The 15,046-nt window shown below is 38.3% G+C and overlaps 1 protein-coding gene across 1 annotated transcript in view; it reads right to left on the bottom strand.

Annotated features, from left to right (window-relative positions):
- Positions 1-15,046, bottom strand: part of LOC133989379 (CUB and sushi domain-containing protein 1-like) — a 356,447-nt gene that overhangs the window by 196,839 nt on the left and 144,562 nt on the right. The window contains exons 6-7 of the mRNA XM_062428141.1: positions 10,580-10,692; positions 7,960-8,037 (exon numbers count right to left, since the gene is read on the bottom strand). Coding sequence (XP_062284125.1) covers positions 7,960-8,037; positions 10,580-10,692 — 191 coding nt within the window. The remainder of the gene's footprint in view (positions 1-7,959; positions 8,038-10,579; positions 10,693-15,046) is intronic.

The following is a 15,046-nucleotide window of genomic DNA, read 5'->3' as shown; positions in this document are numbered from 1 at the left end:
TATGGCCCTTACAGATCTGTGTTGTCACTTATTAGACCGATCGCATGCACGCACCCCCCCGGAACGACACTGATCGCATCGCATTAGAGTTTCCAACAAATACACAATATCATCTCTGGCATCTAGCAACTTTTCCCCAAGTCTAAATTAATAATAGTAACTATTTGTGTTTTTGCTATTCACAAGACAACTATATGCTCAATAAAAGAAAGAGGTGAAAAAACACTAGCTGACTTATTTTGTTTTTCAAAAAGACTATTCCAGTAAGTCAGCTAATGTTACAAGTTTTTTAAACTCTAAGGGCCTGATTTACTAAAGGTTTGTGTGTGTAAAAACGTGTGCAAAATTGACATCACCCGCAAAAAATGTGCAAGCTGATCTACTAACGCAGCGCACTGAGGTTTGCATCTTTCAACTGTGCAAGATAGTACACGCTGTCCATTTAGTACGTTTGCCAAGATGAATATGTAATATGGGACGTTTCAACCCCAGTGTGCAAAATACAGGGAGGAGAAAATGCAAATATGTTATTTAGCACGCGCATTGTGATATCCCAAACCTTAAGGTATTTTTTCTGACGCTAACTGCGTCTATAAATAATACTTTTGAAGGGCAGGTGTTAACCGGCTGCGCACTGCGCACAGATGACTTTTTTCACTGTAGAGAGGAGGAGACGGAGGCACAATGACAGAATACGCACAGGACGGAGTTTTTCCACCTGTGTTAATAATTTTGGAGTGGAATATTTTTGGTTTTACTAACAACATTGACTTCGTCACAAATACTCTCCCATATGTCGGTTTTTCTGGTAATACTTGTTTTTTTTATAACTCAATATATTTGTTAACCTCTTCCACTAGAACCTGATCACATTTCATTTTGCGCTTGAGGGCTTTCTGCTCGTCCAAACTCTCCATTCAGACACGCAAAACCCTCATTTAAATACTGCTGTCTCCACCCCGTTGCACCTGTTTTCATTTACGCAATTATTCTTAGTAAATCACCCGCAAAACGCACGCAAACGGCACGGTGCAATCTATTGCACCGTGCACGCAATTTAGTACCCACTATTTGGCATCTTAGTAAATCAGGCCCTAAGTTTTCAAGTACATGAGGAAACCAGTCATTTTTTAAGAATTAGGCTTCCCCTTTTTTGTGTCGTTTTAATGAACTTTATCTACACATGGTCATACAGTTTGGATTTTCAAAATGCTTTGTAACACTCATAAGGTGAAAATGACATGAAGATTCAATAAAACATTAAATAGCAGCACAGCAACTGTTGTGGTGGAAATGAAAACCAACACATGCATTGATTTAATGAAGAGAACTGCACTCATTTCTCACATTTCAGCATCTCATTCCCTGCTTATCTATCACGATCTGTTCTGTCCCTTAAAAAAGCACAAAAGCAAAACACATGACAATTTTTGTCCAGTTCATATTCAGGATTTTGCATTTATTTCAGACTATGCTCTGCTTGGGAGCATCTGCTGCATGCCCGGAAAATAATGTAAATGTAAATGAGACCAGACAACATGACAGGAACCAGTTTAGACCAGCTCTGTCTTAATGGAACTCTGTGGATGAACCATGATGGTTGGCTAAGTACAAAAAAATAAAGGGAAAGGAAGGTGAGAATAAATCAAATGCAGGAAATGAGAAGAATGCTGAAAAGGGACAACAATAGAGGAAAAAAAGAAAAGAGAAGAAGAATCCAGCACAGCTATAAAATATTTCCTTGAGAAAGAGCAATATCTGACCCCTTTCGACCTCTTTCTTTGGGCTCATCTTTTCATGAATCTTTCTCACTCGTTCTCCTCCTTTCTTCCTTATTTGCTTCTCCCACTTACTCCTGTCTGCTTTTGTATTCCTAAGCTTGCAACATCATGCTTTTTCTCTCTCACACATTAGCAGCAATTTACAAGTGGATGCCGAAGTTTTGTGCATCCTAGCATAAAAGATGGATGAATGATTTGCTGCTGTGTGTGCACTCAGGGTTTGTGAGTGTATAGACACTGCATAAGCATGTTTGTGTGAGATATGATGCAAACAGAACAAGCTGTCTTGTTGCTCTGCCTGTTTTTGAAGTTCTGTCCAAAAATCACCAAACAAACACACTCTAAAACACACTTTCTGTGTCGCACTCTGTCATCCCCCTCTCTCTCTCACTCATGTTCAAATGGCTTTTATTGGCATCATATACAAAGGTTCATATTGCCGAAACAAATCCAGCTCATGCAAACAACATGAGATTGTTACAGAAAAAAGAAAGCTGCCAAATATCACTGCTTGGCTGATGTCAAAAAAGCTCAAACTGACTTAATCCCATATTTGCACTTAAAAGACCATTCAACATTTAAACACAAGCTTATGATGCATAACGCCATTTACATATCATCAAAGTGTCTTCAGTGAACCTTTCATCTCTAAAACTCAACTTTTTAAGAGAAATAGTGATTCATTTCTCTATGGTGCCCGTGTATGTTTGGCATTTCTGACGTCTGTAATATACTCCTCTTCGCATCAGCCGCCCACTCCTACTGTATAGACAGTCTCAACTCCTTAAATGACTCAGTTCATCTTGCCATTTATATCCCAAACTATTCAGAGCAAACTCACCCCTAACAGAAAGTAATAGTTTTGAAGTCATGCTTTAACCACAAATGAGTCCAACCTCCACAAGAATGAAGAGATTATATGGTTGCTGTCGTTACCGTTTGCCCTAAACCCTACCAGATTAGAGGTGACATGTTTTTTCAACACAAGAATGTGTCATGTATGATTTTATAAGGTGTGGGGCCCGCTAATAGATTTTAAATGGAAAAGAGACCCAGAGTTCGGAGAGTTCATTGAAAAATCATGTCAAATTATTATTCTTGTTTTGTCTTCTTACCCTTTCTGTTTTGTTTTTTTGTCAGTTTCATTTAGCTTTTATCTTTCGGTAACTCTGATACTCATTCTGTTCCCTGAAATTTAAATAAGTAAGAAAGAGGCCATTGACCAGCCAGTATTACACAGTATTTGACATGCCAACATGCATAAAGAGATTATGTGGCTGCTGGTTGCCATTCCCATTAGCCCTCAGCGCAACAGGATTAGAGGTGACTGTATCATAAACTATTAGTTCTGGCTATCATTAATACTCAAGAGGGTATGATGCAAAGAATTTACAAATCTGAAAACTGTCCATCCAATTTAAACCCTTTTGGTATCTTACAGACATATGTGTAAATAGTGGGAGTGTAAATTTCTGTAATGCAAAATTGCAGAAGCTGCATAACAATTTAGTATTATCCTCCTCAAGTGTAGATCACAGTCACATACAGCCAAATACTTTTTTGTGGGATATTTTAGTTAGGGACGTTTAATTTTAATTTCAATTTTACTTTGAATTTGAATTAATGGGCATTCAGGTTGAACATAGGTTTGTATTTTTGCTGTGAGTACTATTTCCATCAAGAAAACTGTTGTTGAAACTGTCCTTACAAAAAGAGTTACATATCACTGGCTCAGTGAATAAGAGAATAGCAGTAAATTACTGGCTTTTAGGGCGATGTAGACGTAGTGAGATGGATAAAAACAGGTAAGCAATGACAATATTAGATTGTGAAACATTATATGAGTATTTCATGGGTGTATGTTTTTTATGTTGTTTGTGAGCCCCTAAGACATATTTCTATCATGTTACAGGCAACGTTTTTTGAATCTTGAATCTTAAATACTGTTGCAAAATACCAACCAACATGAAAAAGAATGCTGATAAAATCCTGGATCCGGATCCTGTCTGAAAAATATTGTGATATAATATTTTTTGCCATGATGCCCACCCCTTTGACTGATGAACCATTAAAAAGAAACAATGTTAAAAGAGACATTAAGAGAGAGTATACGAAGAGAGGCAGAAACAGGGAGAAAGTGGGACAGTAATTTTGTTTGTGCATGTGTGTGTAATCAGCTGACATGTGTTTCAGGTAAGAGCTTTCGAGCTGCTCTTCAGATGCCGGCTGGATGAGATGGAGAAATGTGTGAAGTACAGTTTGTTGATATGCTCTCTTCCGCTCGTCTCCTCTGCTCCTTTCATTGCCTCTTATCCACTTTGCCCTCTCTTTCTCCTCCACTTTCTCATGCTCACAGGTCAATCAAGCTAAAAGCAGGAGTCTGTAGTCATCTTCCCAACATCATGGAGTCATTTTAAACCCACAACATTCTTCACATAAAAACACTTTTTATGATATTATCTCAAAGCCGTGCATAGCACAATACACTATATATTCTGGTGCCAACATTACTGTGATGTTTTCCTAAATCTACTGAGCAGTTGCCTTGTACCATCTTTTTAATTTTCAACTTCCAAGTGATGCGTTACTTTTATTTGAGTAGACAGCACCACCTTGCCTGACAATCCAGGAGAAGAGACTGATTAACTCATACTCTCACAATGATGATTCATTGCAGTTCTAGGTCATTGTCTAGGGAGTAAAACTCTTTAATCAAAATCTTTACAGCCTCTCTATAATTATGACACATCCTCAGCAGTAAGCTAATGTTACTACTGAGAGAGGGTAACTACAAGATGGGTTGCTTTCATTTGCACCCTTTTTACATTGTTGTAGTTGGCACTCTTACTTTATGTATTTGTCTTTAAAGTGTCTTATCTTTTAATAAATCAATCTAGATTGTAATCTTTTAATAATCTATCTACCTTCAGTATCACACACGCTTCTAATCAATACTGTCTCTGAGAATTATTCATAAACAGAGCGTTCTCAAACTGATTTGAACTTACTCTTGTGTGTGTCTCTCTATTAGGCTGCGCTTTAATATAGGCTGGAGGCTGTTACAGACAGTCTGTTAGATTATGATTCATAAGCACTCCATTCTCTAGATAGGTAAAACTCATTATCATCAGTCTCTGGTTCTTTTTAATGATTATATATTGCATAAAGAGTGCACATTCTCTGCCATACAGCTATAATATTACCACTGGGAGTCATGCAGTGTAAAGAAGAGTTGTTCAAAGACTGGTCCGGGACCAAAAATGGACATTGGCTTTACTTTTTTTAATTTTTAATGACTCTGGTTTCCAGCCTGATGGTCTAACTGTAATGCATTGGACTAACCTTACTGAACCTTCAACCCAGCGTGAGAAGAATATTTACTCAGTTTTGGTCCCTGTGACCAAAATGCTAGTATGTTTTAATGAGCATGGGTCCCATGGTGAGACACAAAATTTCTCATCTAGGTCCAGTGCTGAAACAGCTTAAGGGATCCATGGACTACAGAGTTAATAGTCATTATCATCATTCTTTGGCTCCACATAATGATTACAGATAACAAAGCACATTCTCTACAGTGTGGTTATAATTTTACAAGTGGGATAGCTACTTTTGAGAGTATTTTAACACACGCGCAGGAAAACACTGGTGGTCACTGTGATCAGAATAAAGGTAAAATCCACATGGGGCAATGTGCTCTGGGATCTGAGAATGGGGTCTAGACCTCCTGGTGCAGATGTCTATTACAAGTCATAAGGTTAACAGACTTTTTGCAGCTGAGCTTTGCTGCTTGCTCAGAGATCTCACGAGTCTTACTTTTCTGAAGCTATATTGAAATGTATTTTACACATTGCAGCCTGAGAGAAATCTCTAGAGACGACCATGGCAAGAGAGTTACTTCAGAACAAGATGTTATTGTTAGCTGGCTGCTCATGTAAAAAGCAAATGCACAAGATTCAGACTCGCCAGACTGACTTCAGGCGATTCTTTCACGTGAGCAGATTTTTGTATGACTGTGTGTATGTGTGTGTGTGTGTGTGTGTGTAGGAAAGAGAAGCAAGACAGAAAAAGAAGCAGTGCATATGAACTGAACTCTTCACCAAGCACCATCATTGATAAATTTAATAAACTGGTTTGCCCGAGGAACTCCTCACATACACACACTCAAACACAGTGCATACGATTTTAATTGTATTCAACACATGAAGAGATACACAAGCACATAAGATTTCTCTTTCACATACACACACACACATTTGCACACACAAAATACCATACTAATGTTAATTGCAGCAATACATGCTTGGCTGAGCGTATAAATCAGCAGAATTATTGATGAAGGTTTTATTATGAAGCTAAATGCTAAGGAATGGATGAGGTATGAGCTTGTGTTTCTGTGATAATTAAAAGCCTGTGTCACATGATCTGAATACTGTTTTGAGGTGTCTCCAAGCTGCCAAGAAATATGTCTGCCACCCTAGACTGTAGAGATATTTATCATCATTTTTGCCATTAAATTCATTGTTTTAATGTTTCGTGGTCAATATAACGTTAAAATTTATTTGGATTCCCATTAGCTGCTGGTGAGGTAAAAACTATTTTTCCTGAAGTCCACATAAAACACTACACGCCTCTACGTCCCATTTGGATCAACAAATCAAACATTATACACACAGAAGAGCTTTGGCTGCTGAAGACAGTTTATCAGGTTTGAAAATATCACAAAGTATAACCTGTGTGTCTTCAGAAAATAACTCACTCACTTTCATATTACTTGGCTGGTTGAAACACGACATACTGACCAAATATAAAGGGACACTGGGTTATCTGTCCCTTTTACTGTATATATACAGCAGGTGAGAAAAATGAATTGGATTTCTGAAAACAATTAATAGCCCATAAATTAAGTAAGTTTTTACCATGTCAGTAGGAAGGTGAAAAGCATTTAGATTTCACTGCAATTAAATGTAGGACATACATATATGTGCACTAGGCTATGTGCTTTGTGCTTTATTTAGAATGTGTCAAGTAAAGCCCTGAGCATATTAAAATGGGACATTAAAGGAGAGAGGGCAGTAGAAAATACTATAGCAAGAATATTGTAGCCCCCCCCCCAACTTATGCTCTATATATTGGCCCTCATTCATGTTCGCTATAGGACTGCACTCCACTTACTTACAATATGTCACAGAGGTGGGCTGTCAAAAATGTATCACCCATTAATTACTTCACCTGATGGAGACTACAGTGTCTCTTTCTTGTCTGGATTCTTGGCTGCACCGCCAAATAGAGTGAATAAGATGCAGTGGGAGCACGTCCAACATTGGCCAGGAGGAATCACAAGACTCCATTTAGGTTTTGGAAATGTATAAACGTATAGTACTTTTTAAAACCTTAAATGGATGATACAACGACTCATCCTCTGGGAAGCAACAGCCAGCAGAAAGTGAGTCACTATGCTGCAGTTAGTTTATTATGAATTGTTACTGACTCCAGCACAGGGAAGTGCACTGTGTGAGAAAGAAACAGTAACAGGGGAAAGACACAAGCTGAACAAAATAAATGTTCATGAATACATCTTTTGGTAGCCAAACATGATGGCTGTGCAATGTGCCAACAAGATTTTGCTTAGGGTCTCAAAAGCAAAACACAAAAATTCACCTGCTGAAATAGTAGCTTTCATTGCTTTGATTGTTTTGCTCATCAAGAAGTAATTAAAAAAGGAGAGTTGTATATTAGCATCATGGCATGGTTGGTTAGTTTGCAATGAACTGAATTGTAGGAATAACAGAACTTGATGTCACCAATACTGATTGTATTTAAAATATACTTTACATCTTGAAATAAACATATCTTTCTTCTGTAAACACAAATGTTTATATGACTGGTTTCAGATGAACCCGTGACCCTCTGCTGGGAAGAAAAAAGAGACAGAAAGTGTGGTGCAAATTCTTGTCTCCTAGAAGGGCAACCCCAGTGAAAAATAGATGAAATCCCTGCCCCTGCCACATCAAAGATGGATGCAAGCTGTGTGCCCTTGTGTACATACAGAGTGTGCCTGTGTATGTGCGGGCGTGTGTGTGTGTGTGTGTGTGTGTGTGTGTATACAAAGGGCTGTCTAAATGATGTACAGTCGAACTAACGACAAAAACACACAAACAACAGACAGTGGTTTACTTACAGACAGCATTTTTGTGACTGGAGTCTTTACTGGGCATCATCTTCACCCCTCTGGACTTCAGCTCTATTGCTTTCTTCACTGCAGAAATTAAAGGAGATGTAGGTTATTAATTCCATTATGAATTAAACTTTATTAAATTTAATTTACTATTTATCATAATAGCTTATCCTTTTCAAGGTTGCCATTCAGTGCACATCAGCTATGTTTGCATTCCAGAAAGGGCTGCACACTCCCCTTCCTGTATCAAACCTACAACAAATGCAACTGTGGCAGAAACAGAAAATTATAACATGGAGAAAGGAGAAGAGATTAAAAGACACAGAGAAGTGGGGACAAAAGAGGAGATTGCATTGCAGAGGATAACAGAAAAATCTGTGCTAAGACCAAACTACATTCTGCTGAGAAATAGACTTGGCATGGAAAGCACATCTCTCTCTCTCCCTAACACACACACACACACACACACACACACACACACACACACACACACACACACACACACACACACACACACACACACACAACAGGAGACAGACAGAGAGGAAATGACAGAAGCACCAAAGGCAAGAAGGAAGACCTATAAGAGGAAGCAAGACATAGGTTAAGCTGAATAAAAATGGATTGAGAGAGAGAGGAAGTGAGACACACAGAAAGATAGGCAGCTCTTAGATCACCACGTTTTGGGTTAGAAGCAGCCAATTTAATCTGAATCACTTATATGCATCTTAATGAGCTAATTATGCCCATACAACCAGTCAATTAGATGACAGCAATGTCCAGTCAGATGATTTCAGACTTCTGTCCCAGAAAAATGGTATTCTCAGTTATATGAAGACATAAAGGGAATCTCTCCACAAAATCAAAACACATATACACACACACACAAACACAGATATTTCCCAGTTCTATCTTGTTTATGTTTCTATATACACTATGCATTAACAGCAAGCTGTATCTGGATATGCTATCTGTATATGGAAAAACACATTTTTGCAAGGTGCAAATGCACTGGGAATGCACTGAAATCCGAATGCTACTGGATTGCCTGGACCATATTTAGAGGTAGTATGGCTCACATTGTGATCAGGTCCCAGCCAGGTGTAAATGTCATCTGTACAGTGTGACCACATTTTTTTAAAGATTGATTTTTTGGCATTTTTGCCTTTTTTATTTGACAGTAGGTGGCATACAGGCCGACAGGAAACAGGTAGAAAGAGTAGGGAATGACTTGCATTATCTGTCATGCACAGTAACCAATCAACAACCAAGGCACCCCGACCACATTTTAAAAGGAAAATCCGACCAGCAAGTTGAAAGGTCAAAAAGAGTGAAAGCAACAAGCAGTTACCGTAGCAAGTCCTTTCTCACAGAAAATGAATAACACCCACTCATGGTATTACTCTCTTAACCTGGGACAAGCCATGACTAATGAAAAGTATGCCAGTCCCACATAGATCATTTGCATTTTCAATTCCAAACCCAATGTGGGTATTATCAAGATGATAACTTGTTAAAGGTAGAGTCAGTCATTCTGAAGAATGACTGTTGATATTTGAACTAAACACCCAAACAAATATACCTCACCCATTGTGCTCCTTCAGAAGCTCTGTTCCCAGAATTCATTGACGCACATTGACAAGGCAACAAGCAATAGAGAGTCTCTGGTCACAGAAGCAGCCGTCTGTCAGCTGCAGCTCCTAGAGAGATGTGATGACAGCGGCTGAACAAACTACCTTCACCAGGATAACTGACAGCGGATATTTACTGATCCAAAATCATTTGCATGTCAACTCCACAAGAAGAAAACGGCAGTATTTGCATTTATTGATTCATTATTAATGTTTATAAGTTGAAAATACATATACAGCGGGATATTTGTGTGATTTAAACAGTTGCCTGCTCACTAAATGTGACAGAAAAAGATTTGGGGCATAAAAAACACAGGGGGTCTCTGTGAGACTGTCTCTGACTCAGTGTGGATTGATACATTTAACATCATGGAAGTGTATCTGTACTGTGAGAAAACACTTTTTATGTGAATTAGCCATGGCCTCTCTCTCTCACCAGTTCACCAACCATTCACTGGGTGCTGGAGACGGGAGACTGTCATGTCCCCACACAGACAGCTGCTCTGATGACTTTCCCCTGCCCTGTGCACGAGCACAAACGCCCCCTGCTGCGGCCTGGCCGAGGAAGCATTGTGTGGCTCGCTCTGAGCCTCTGTGTTTGTTTACAATCCCATTTACAGATCCAGTGCAGTGTAAGAACAGTGGATTTTTCTCAGTTCACAGAATGGACAGCTAGCTGATCACAAGGAGATATTTGCTGAATTTGACAAAAAGTGCATTGGATTAGAATCACACCTTTACCTTTAATACTGGTTGTAAATGCAAAGCCTGATGGATTGGATCTCATGATCAAGATAATCTAGTTTCATACCAGGTGCATAGTACCTAAATTTTTCTGAATGTAAAGTGACCTTCAATATGGATGCAGTCCCCATCACGCACAAACACACATACACACACACACACAAATATGCGTTCATGCCATACTATTTATGGAAAAAGGAGACTGAGAACATTGAAGTACTAATAGTGAAGTAATTTGTATTACATACCTTGGTACTGAGCACTGAATCCTTTTCTGCGATGGTTGCTGTCTGAGGTGAAGTGTATCCGAAGCCAGTTCTTACTTGATATCACTGGTGAGGGCAGGGTTGTACCAGTTAGCCTAGAAGTAAACCAATAGGAAACAATTAACAAAAATAAAAATAACCAAACAGAAGTCATTTTAGGAAGAGGCAATATTTGAGACCTTAGTGAGGTTCACATTTTTCTAACGACTATGTCTTATGTCATCTAATCAGATTAAGTTGCATTAACTTTTGGTCCTTAATGTATGTATTATATTTTGTATAGTATACAGCAGAAAGAAAGAAGAAAGATGGGGAAAAGAAAGTATAGTATAACCAAACTTTAAAAAGTTGATATTGCAAAATCACAGTGTCCACCGATGCCTGCTAAGACATAATGTTACCCAACAGAATATTTCCACAGTGAATACACTATATGTTGCATTATGTTGTGTATTTCTACATTTTTGTATGGTCCACATCACAGAGGGATTATTCTCAGTGCAGTACATACAGAATTTTTGTCATAACCTGCAGTTACAGCATGTGCATGCAATTCATGGATGTGCTCATGCAAGATATATATCTCATTTTGGGAAGGAAAAATGCTGTTGTTGGTGGAAAGTGGCTCAAAATTGCTGCCCTGTAATTACATATTGCTGTATTACAAATTGAAGCACGGCCAACAGTGGTTATGAAAAATTTGAAATTACTCAACACAAACAATCGTAAATAGAGTATACCATACAACATCACAGAAGAGTGAATAATTCCAGCATAAATTACTTCATCTAAGGGTCTATACATAATCAATTTTGCTCTTGTTTACCACTGAAAAAACATCCCTTTGTAAAGTGGAACTTTCCAGGGAGTTCAAAGTATGATTTTTATGTCACTTGCATAGCCCTCCAAAGTGCAAAGGCTGGCTGTAATTTAAGGAGGTTGTAGTGGAGAGTCCTCTCATGTTTTGAATCCACATGGTACAAACCTTCAAACAACAGGAATGGCTCTTTGCGAAAAACACATCAGTGAGATTTTCAAACTTCTTGTTGACCAGACCATCTAAACATCCTGCAAACTGACAGGTCTGAGGTCTTAAATAACCAACCAAAGAACTTATCATTGGACAAACCAGCATAAGGCACAAGACAGCTTGCAAATCACCACCACCACCAACATGTCTTTCTCCAGTGACGTACAGACATTTACCAGAACACTCCACAACAAACGTGGCCACACACATACACACACACACATTTAACACATGGCCTGGACCCGTGCTGTTTGCAGTCTGACCAAAAAGAACAAAGCACTAAAAACTCATGGACTCCAGTGTATAGATTTTTGTGTAAGTATAATAAACACAGCATGTTAGAACATGCGTGTGTGTACTGCTTTAGTTATACTCTTATTTCACTGACTTTAAGCCAGACAATGCATGTTATGCATGTTTCACAGTAAAAAGCAGAAAAAAGTTACATTTCAAACTGCAAAATTGGAAATCGTGCAAATGTCATAAGACTACCAGTGTTGACTAAAGGAGTAACAGCATTCAGGAGTTGAACGAGCTTGCCCATGGATACCCCCCTCTCCCCCTATGGTCTGGTTATCTGAGAAACCATGCTGCCTTTTCACTGGTTGAATCGAAAAGTGTTGTGAAAATGCCAGCCTGAAAAAGCTATTTGAAACCGTGCTTGCTTTTGTTGCTGGTTAAGTGAAAACGCTAATCTCAAGATGTGAGTCCAGAAGATGCTAGTTGAAACAGATCAAGTCAGAAAAGGTTAGCTGGAAAATCTTGAGTCATGACTTAACAATCAAAACTAGAAGAGTTAAATCAGCAGTGCTCCACCATTGAGAAGTGTCACAATCTTGACTGGTGTACTTGTTCATCATCTGCCACATCTGGATTTCAGCCATGAGATTGCTTCAAACCTGGTGCTTTCATAATTGGTAACTTTAATTGGTAATTCAGAACAAAGCTGTTGTACCATTGATATGACTCACTGCTTCTGAGATAAGAGTCATCTCATCTCATCAGGTCTCTTATACCGACTCCATAATAGATAGCTGCATCATTAATTTCAATAATTCATTAGCCAAAGCCTTTTGTACCAGTTTCCTCTTTAAACCTTTGTAAGTAATCTATTGTAGTTGTCGTATGACTAACTGTAGCTGTATTATTAGAAATACATGTTCTTAAAGGACATATACCCTCACAAATCATAATTAAGATAACAACTCTAACTGACCTCTCTTGTGTGGCCAACAATGATTATTATACATACTCAAGGATAACTTGTGTCACTGGACAAATAATTTAATATTTGAGTCATGCACAATGATAATTCATCATTGCCTCTTAAAATCATAAAAGGTTTTGGCTAAAAGGCAATTTGTTCCACTGGAAAATGTGGATGTGGGAACTGAATGAGTGATATTATCCCTTCCGATAATGATCACAACGGACCAAAAGCAGAGCACTGCGGGTATACTGGGTATAGTATAACTCTGACATCTAAATCTGTGTAACTGAGGGAATATTCAGCAAATCTTTGTTGCAAGAAATGAGAACCATTAAAGTAGGAGAAGTGAGTGAATGAAGATACTTAAGTAGTAAAAAGTCAGCAAAGTTCACATCTTCAAAAAACAGTTTCTAAAGCATCACCACTGAGACGATGAGTTGGTTGCCTATGGTAAGTCTTACATCAGCTGTAGCTGCTCTCGCATTTTGTTACTAACGGCAACCAAAGCGGTGGTTTAAAAAAAAAAAAAAACAGATAAAGAAAAAAAATTTCAGGAAAATGGTGCACTGAGACAAAAAAAAAGGAAATGATGTAAGAGACTGCCTGGAAGCCAATGTTCCACCGTCCTCCCTAGGGCAACTAGAGCCACTGTAACTGCCCATTAATAATGCCGCAGGTATACAGAATAGATAGGGAGACAGTGAGGGAAGAAGAAAAATTAGATAAGGAACATGACAGAAAAAAAATATGAGAGGTGGTAAAATAATATTAAGAGCACTTGTTAGAGGGCCTTATTGAGAAACTATTATATGAGACACAAAGTTCTGTCTTTCTGATACAGTTGGGAAGGTTATCAAATTTTTAAAAAATTTAAAAAAGGAATGAAAGAGACAGCTCAAGGAAATCAAAGAAAAGTAGCATGAAAAAAGTCAGATGAGACAAAAGCACTGCCAATGTGTCCGTCTGAAGGCAGTGTGACTATAGTACACATCTTCATTTTGGCAAGAATCAGCACTGTTGTAATGACTTTGAGCAAGATTTTCCAGAGACAATGGCTGTGTCCAACGTCACCTCCCTGTTTGCAAATCCCATCTTATAGCTTTAGTTTTTTTTAGCATAGCCATAATTGGTTGGGCTTTTCATTAAAAGTAATAACTGGAATGTGGACCATCATCAAGTCAAGCATCATTTGACTGCTGTGGCGTTCATTATGGGCTGATGCTTCAAGAACAGGAGAAACCAGTCCTCTCTAAAGACATTATTCATTCATCATTATTCATTATTCAGGTAAAGCATTGTTATACCATGTTATTCCCTTACTTGTATAGAAATTACATCAAGACATTTGATTAATTTTTTATGTTTTGATTCATGGTACTTACTCAGTTCAAAAGGTAAGGTCTTCTCCTAAAATTCAGTAATGGGAAATCACCACCTCAATCTCAAGGCCTCTGCATTTGCAAGACAGTTTTGTAATGACAAATGGAAAATTATAGTAGTTATGTTACAAAGGTGACATGAAATAGCTGAATTTGATGTTCAAATCATTTAGTATTATACATCAGCTCAGATTAATTACATGTGAATATGTATATTATCTGCTCATGTTGGGTTCAGTTGATCAACATATTGGTACCTCAGTGTAGAGCTGGGCGATATACCGAGTTTTTAAAATATATTGCTATATTTTCAAATGTGATATACAGATGAAGCCCCTTGAAAGTTCCCATTCAAGCTGAAAGCCAGCTGAATGGCAGCTGACTCCCAGCCGGCTGCCAGCCGACTCAGCAACCCCCTCCTTCTCCTGGGCGTGTCTATCTTTTCCTGTAAACCCACCTATTCATTGTAATACAGGGTATGACCAGGTGATGGCGCTTCTGTCACAGAATAGCCCACATATTCTATGAATTTTTAATGGTCATCCGAACCAGTAAACTTACTTACTACCTAACATAACCCACTGACTTTTTATATGCACGCACCACAACTTAGAAAAAATATTTGAAATTTCAAGGAAGACCATGACTGAGCAAACAATTTGCAGACACAGATACATGACTATCTTGAATAAAAAATGCGGAGTGTCTATTTGCACCCTAGACGTAGCCTATAACAACGTGAAAACATGGCGGATATTCATCTTCCACGCCAACAGAAAAGGGCGAATTTAGAAAGGTTTCATATCTTATGTTTGTTCTAAAGACATTTC

Source organism: Scomber scombrus, chromosome 1, assembly GCF_963691925.1.
Source record: "Scomber scombrus chromosome 1, fScoSco1.1, whole genome shotgun sequence".
Lineage (NCBI taxonomy): Eukaryota > Metazoa > Chordata > Actinopteri > Scombriformes > Scombridae > Scomber > Scomber scombrus.
This window is presented reverse-complemented; position numbering and strand designations above follow the sequence as displayed.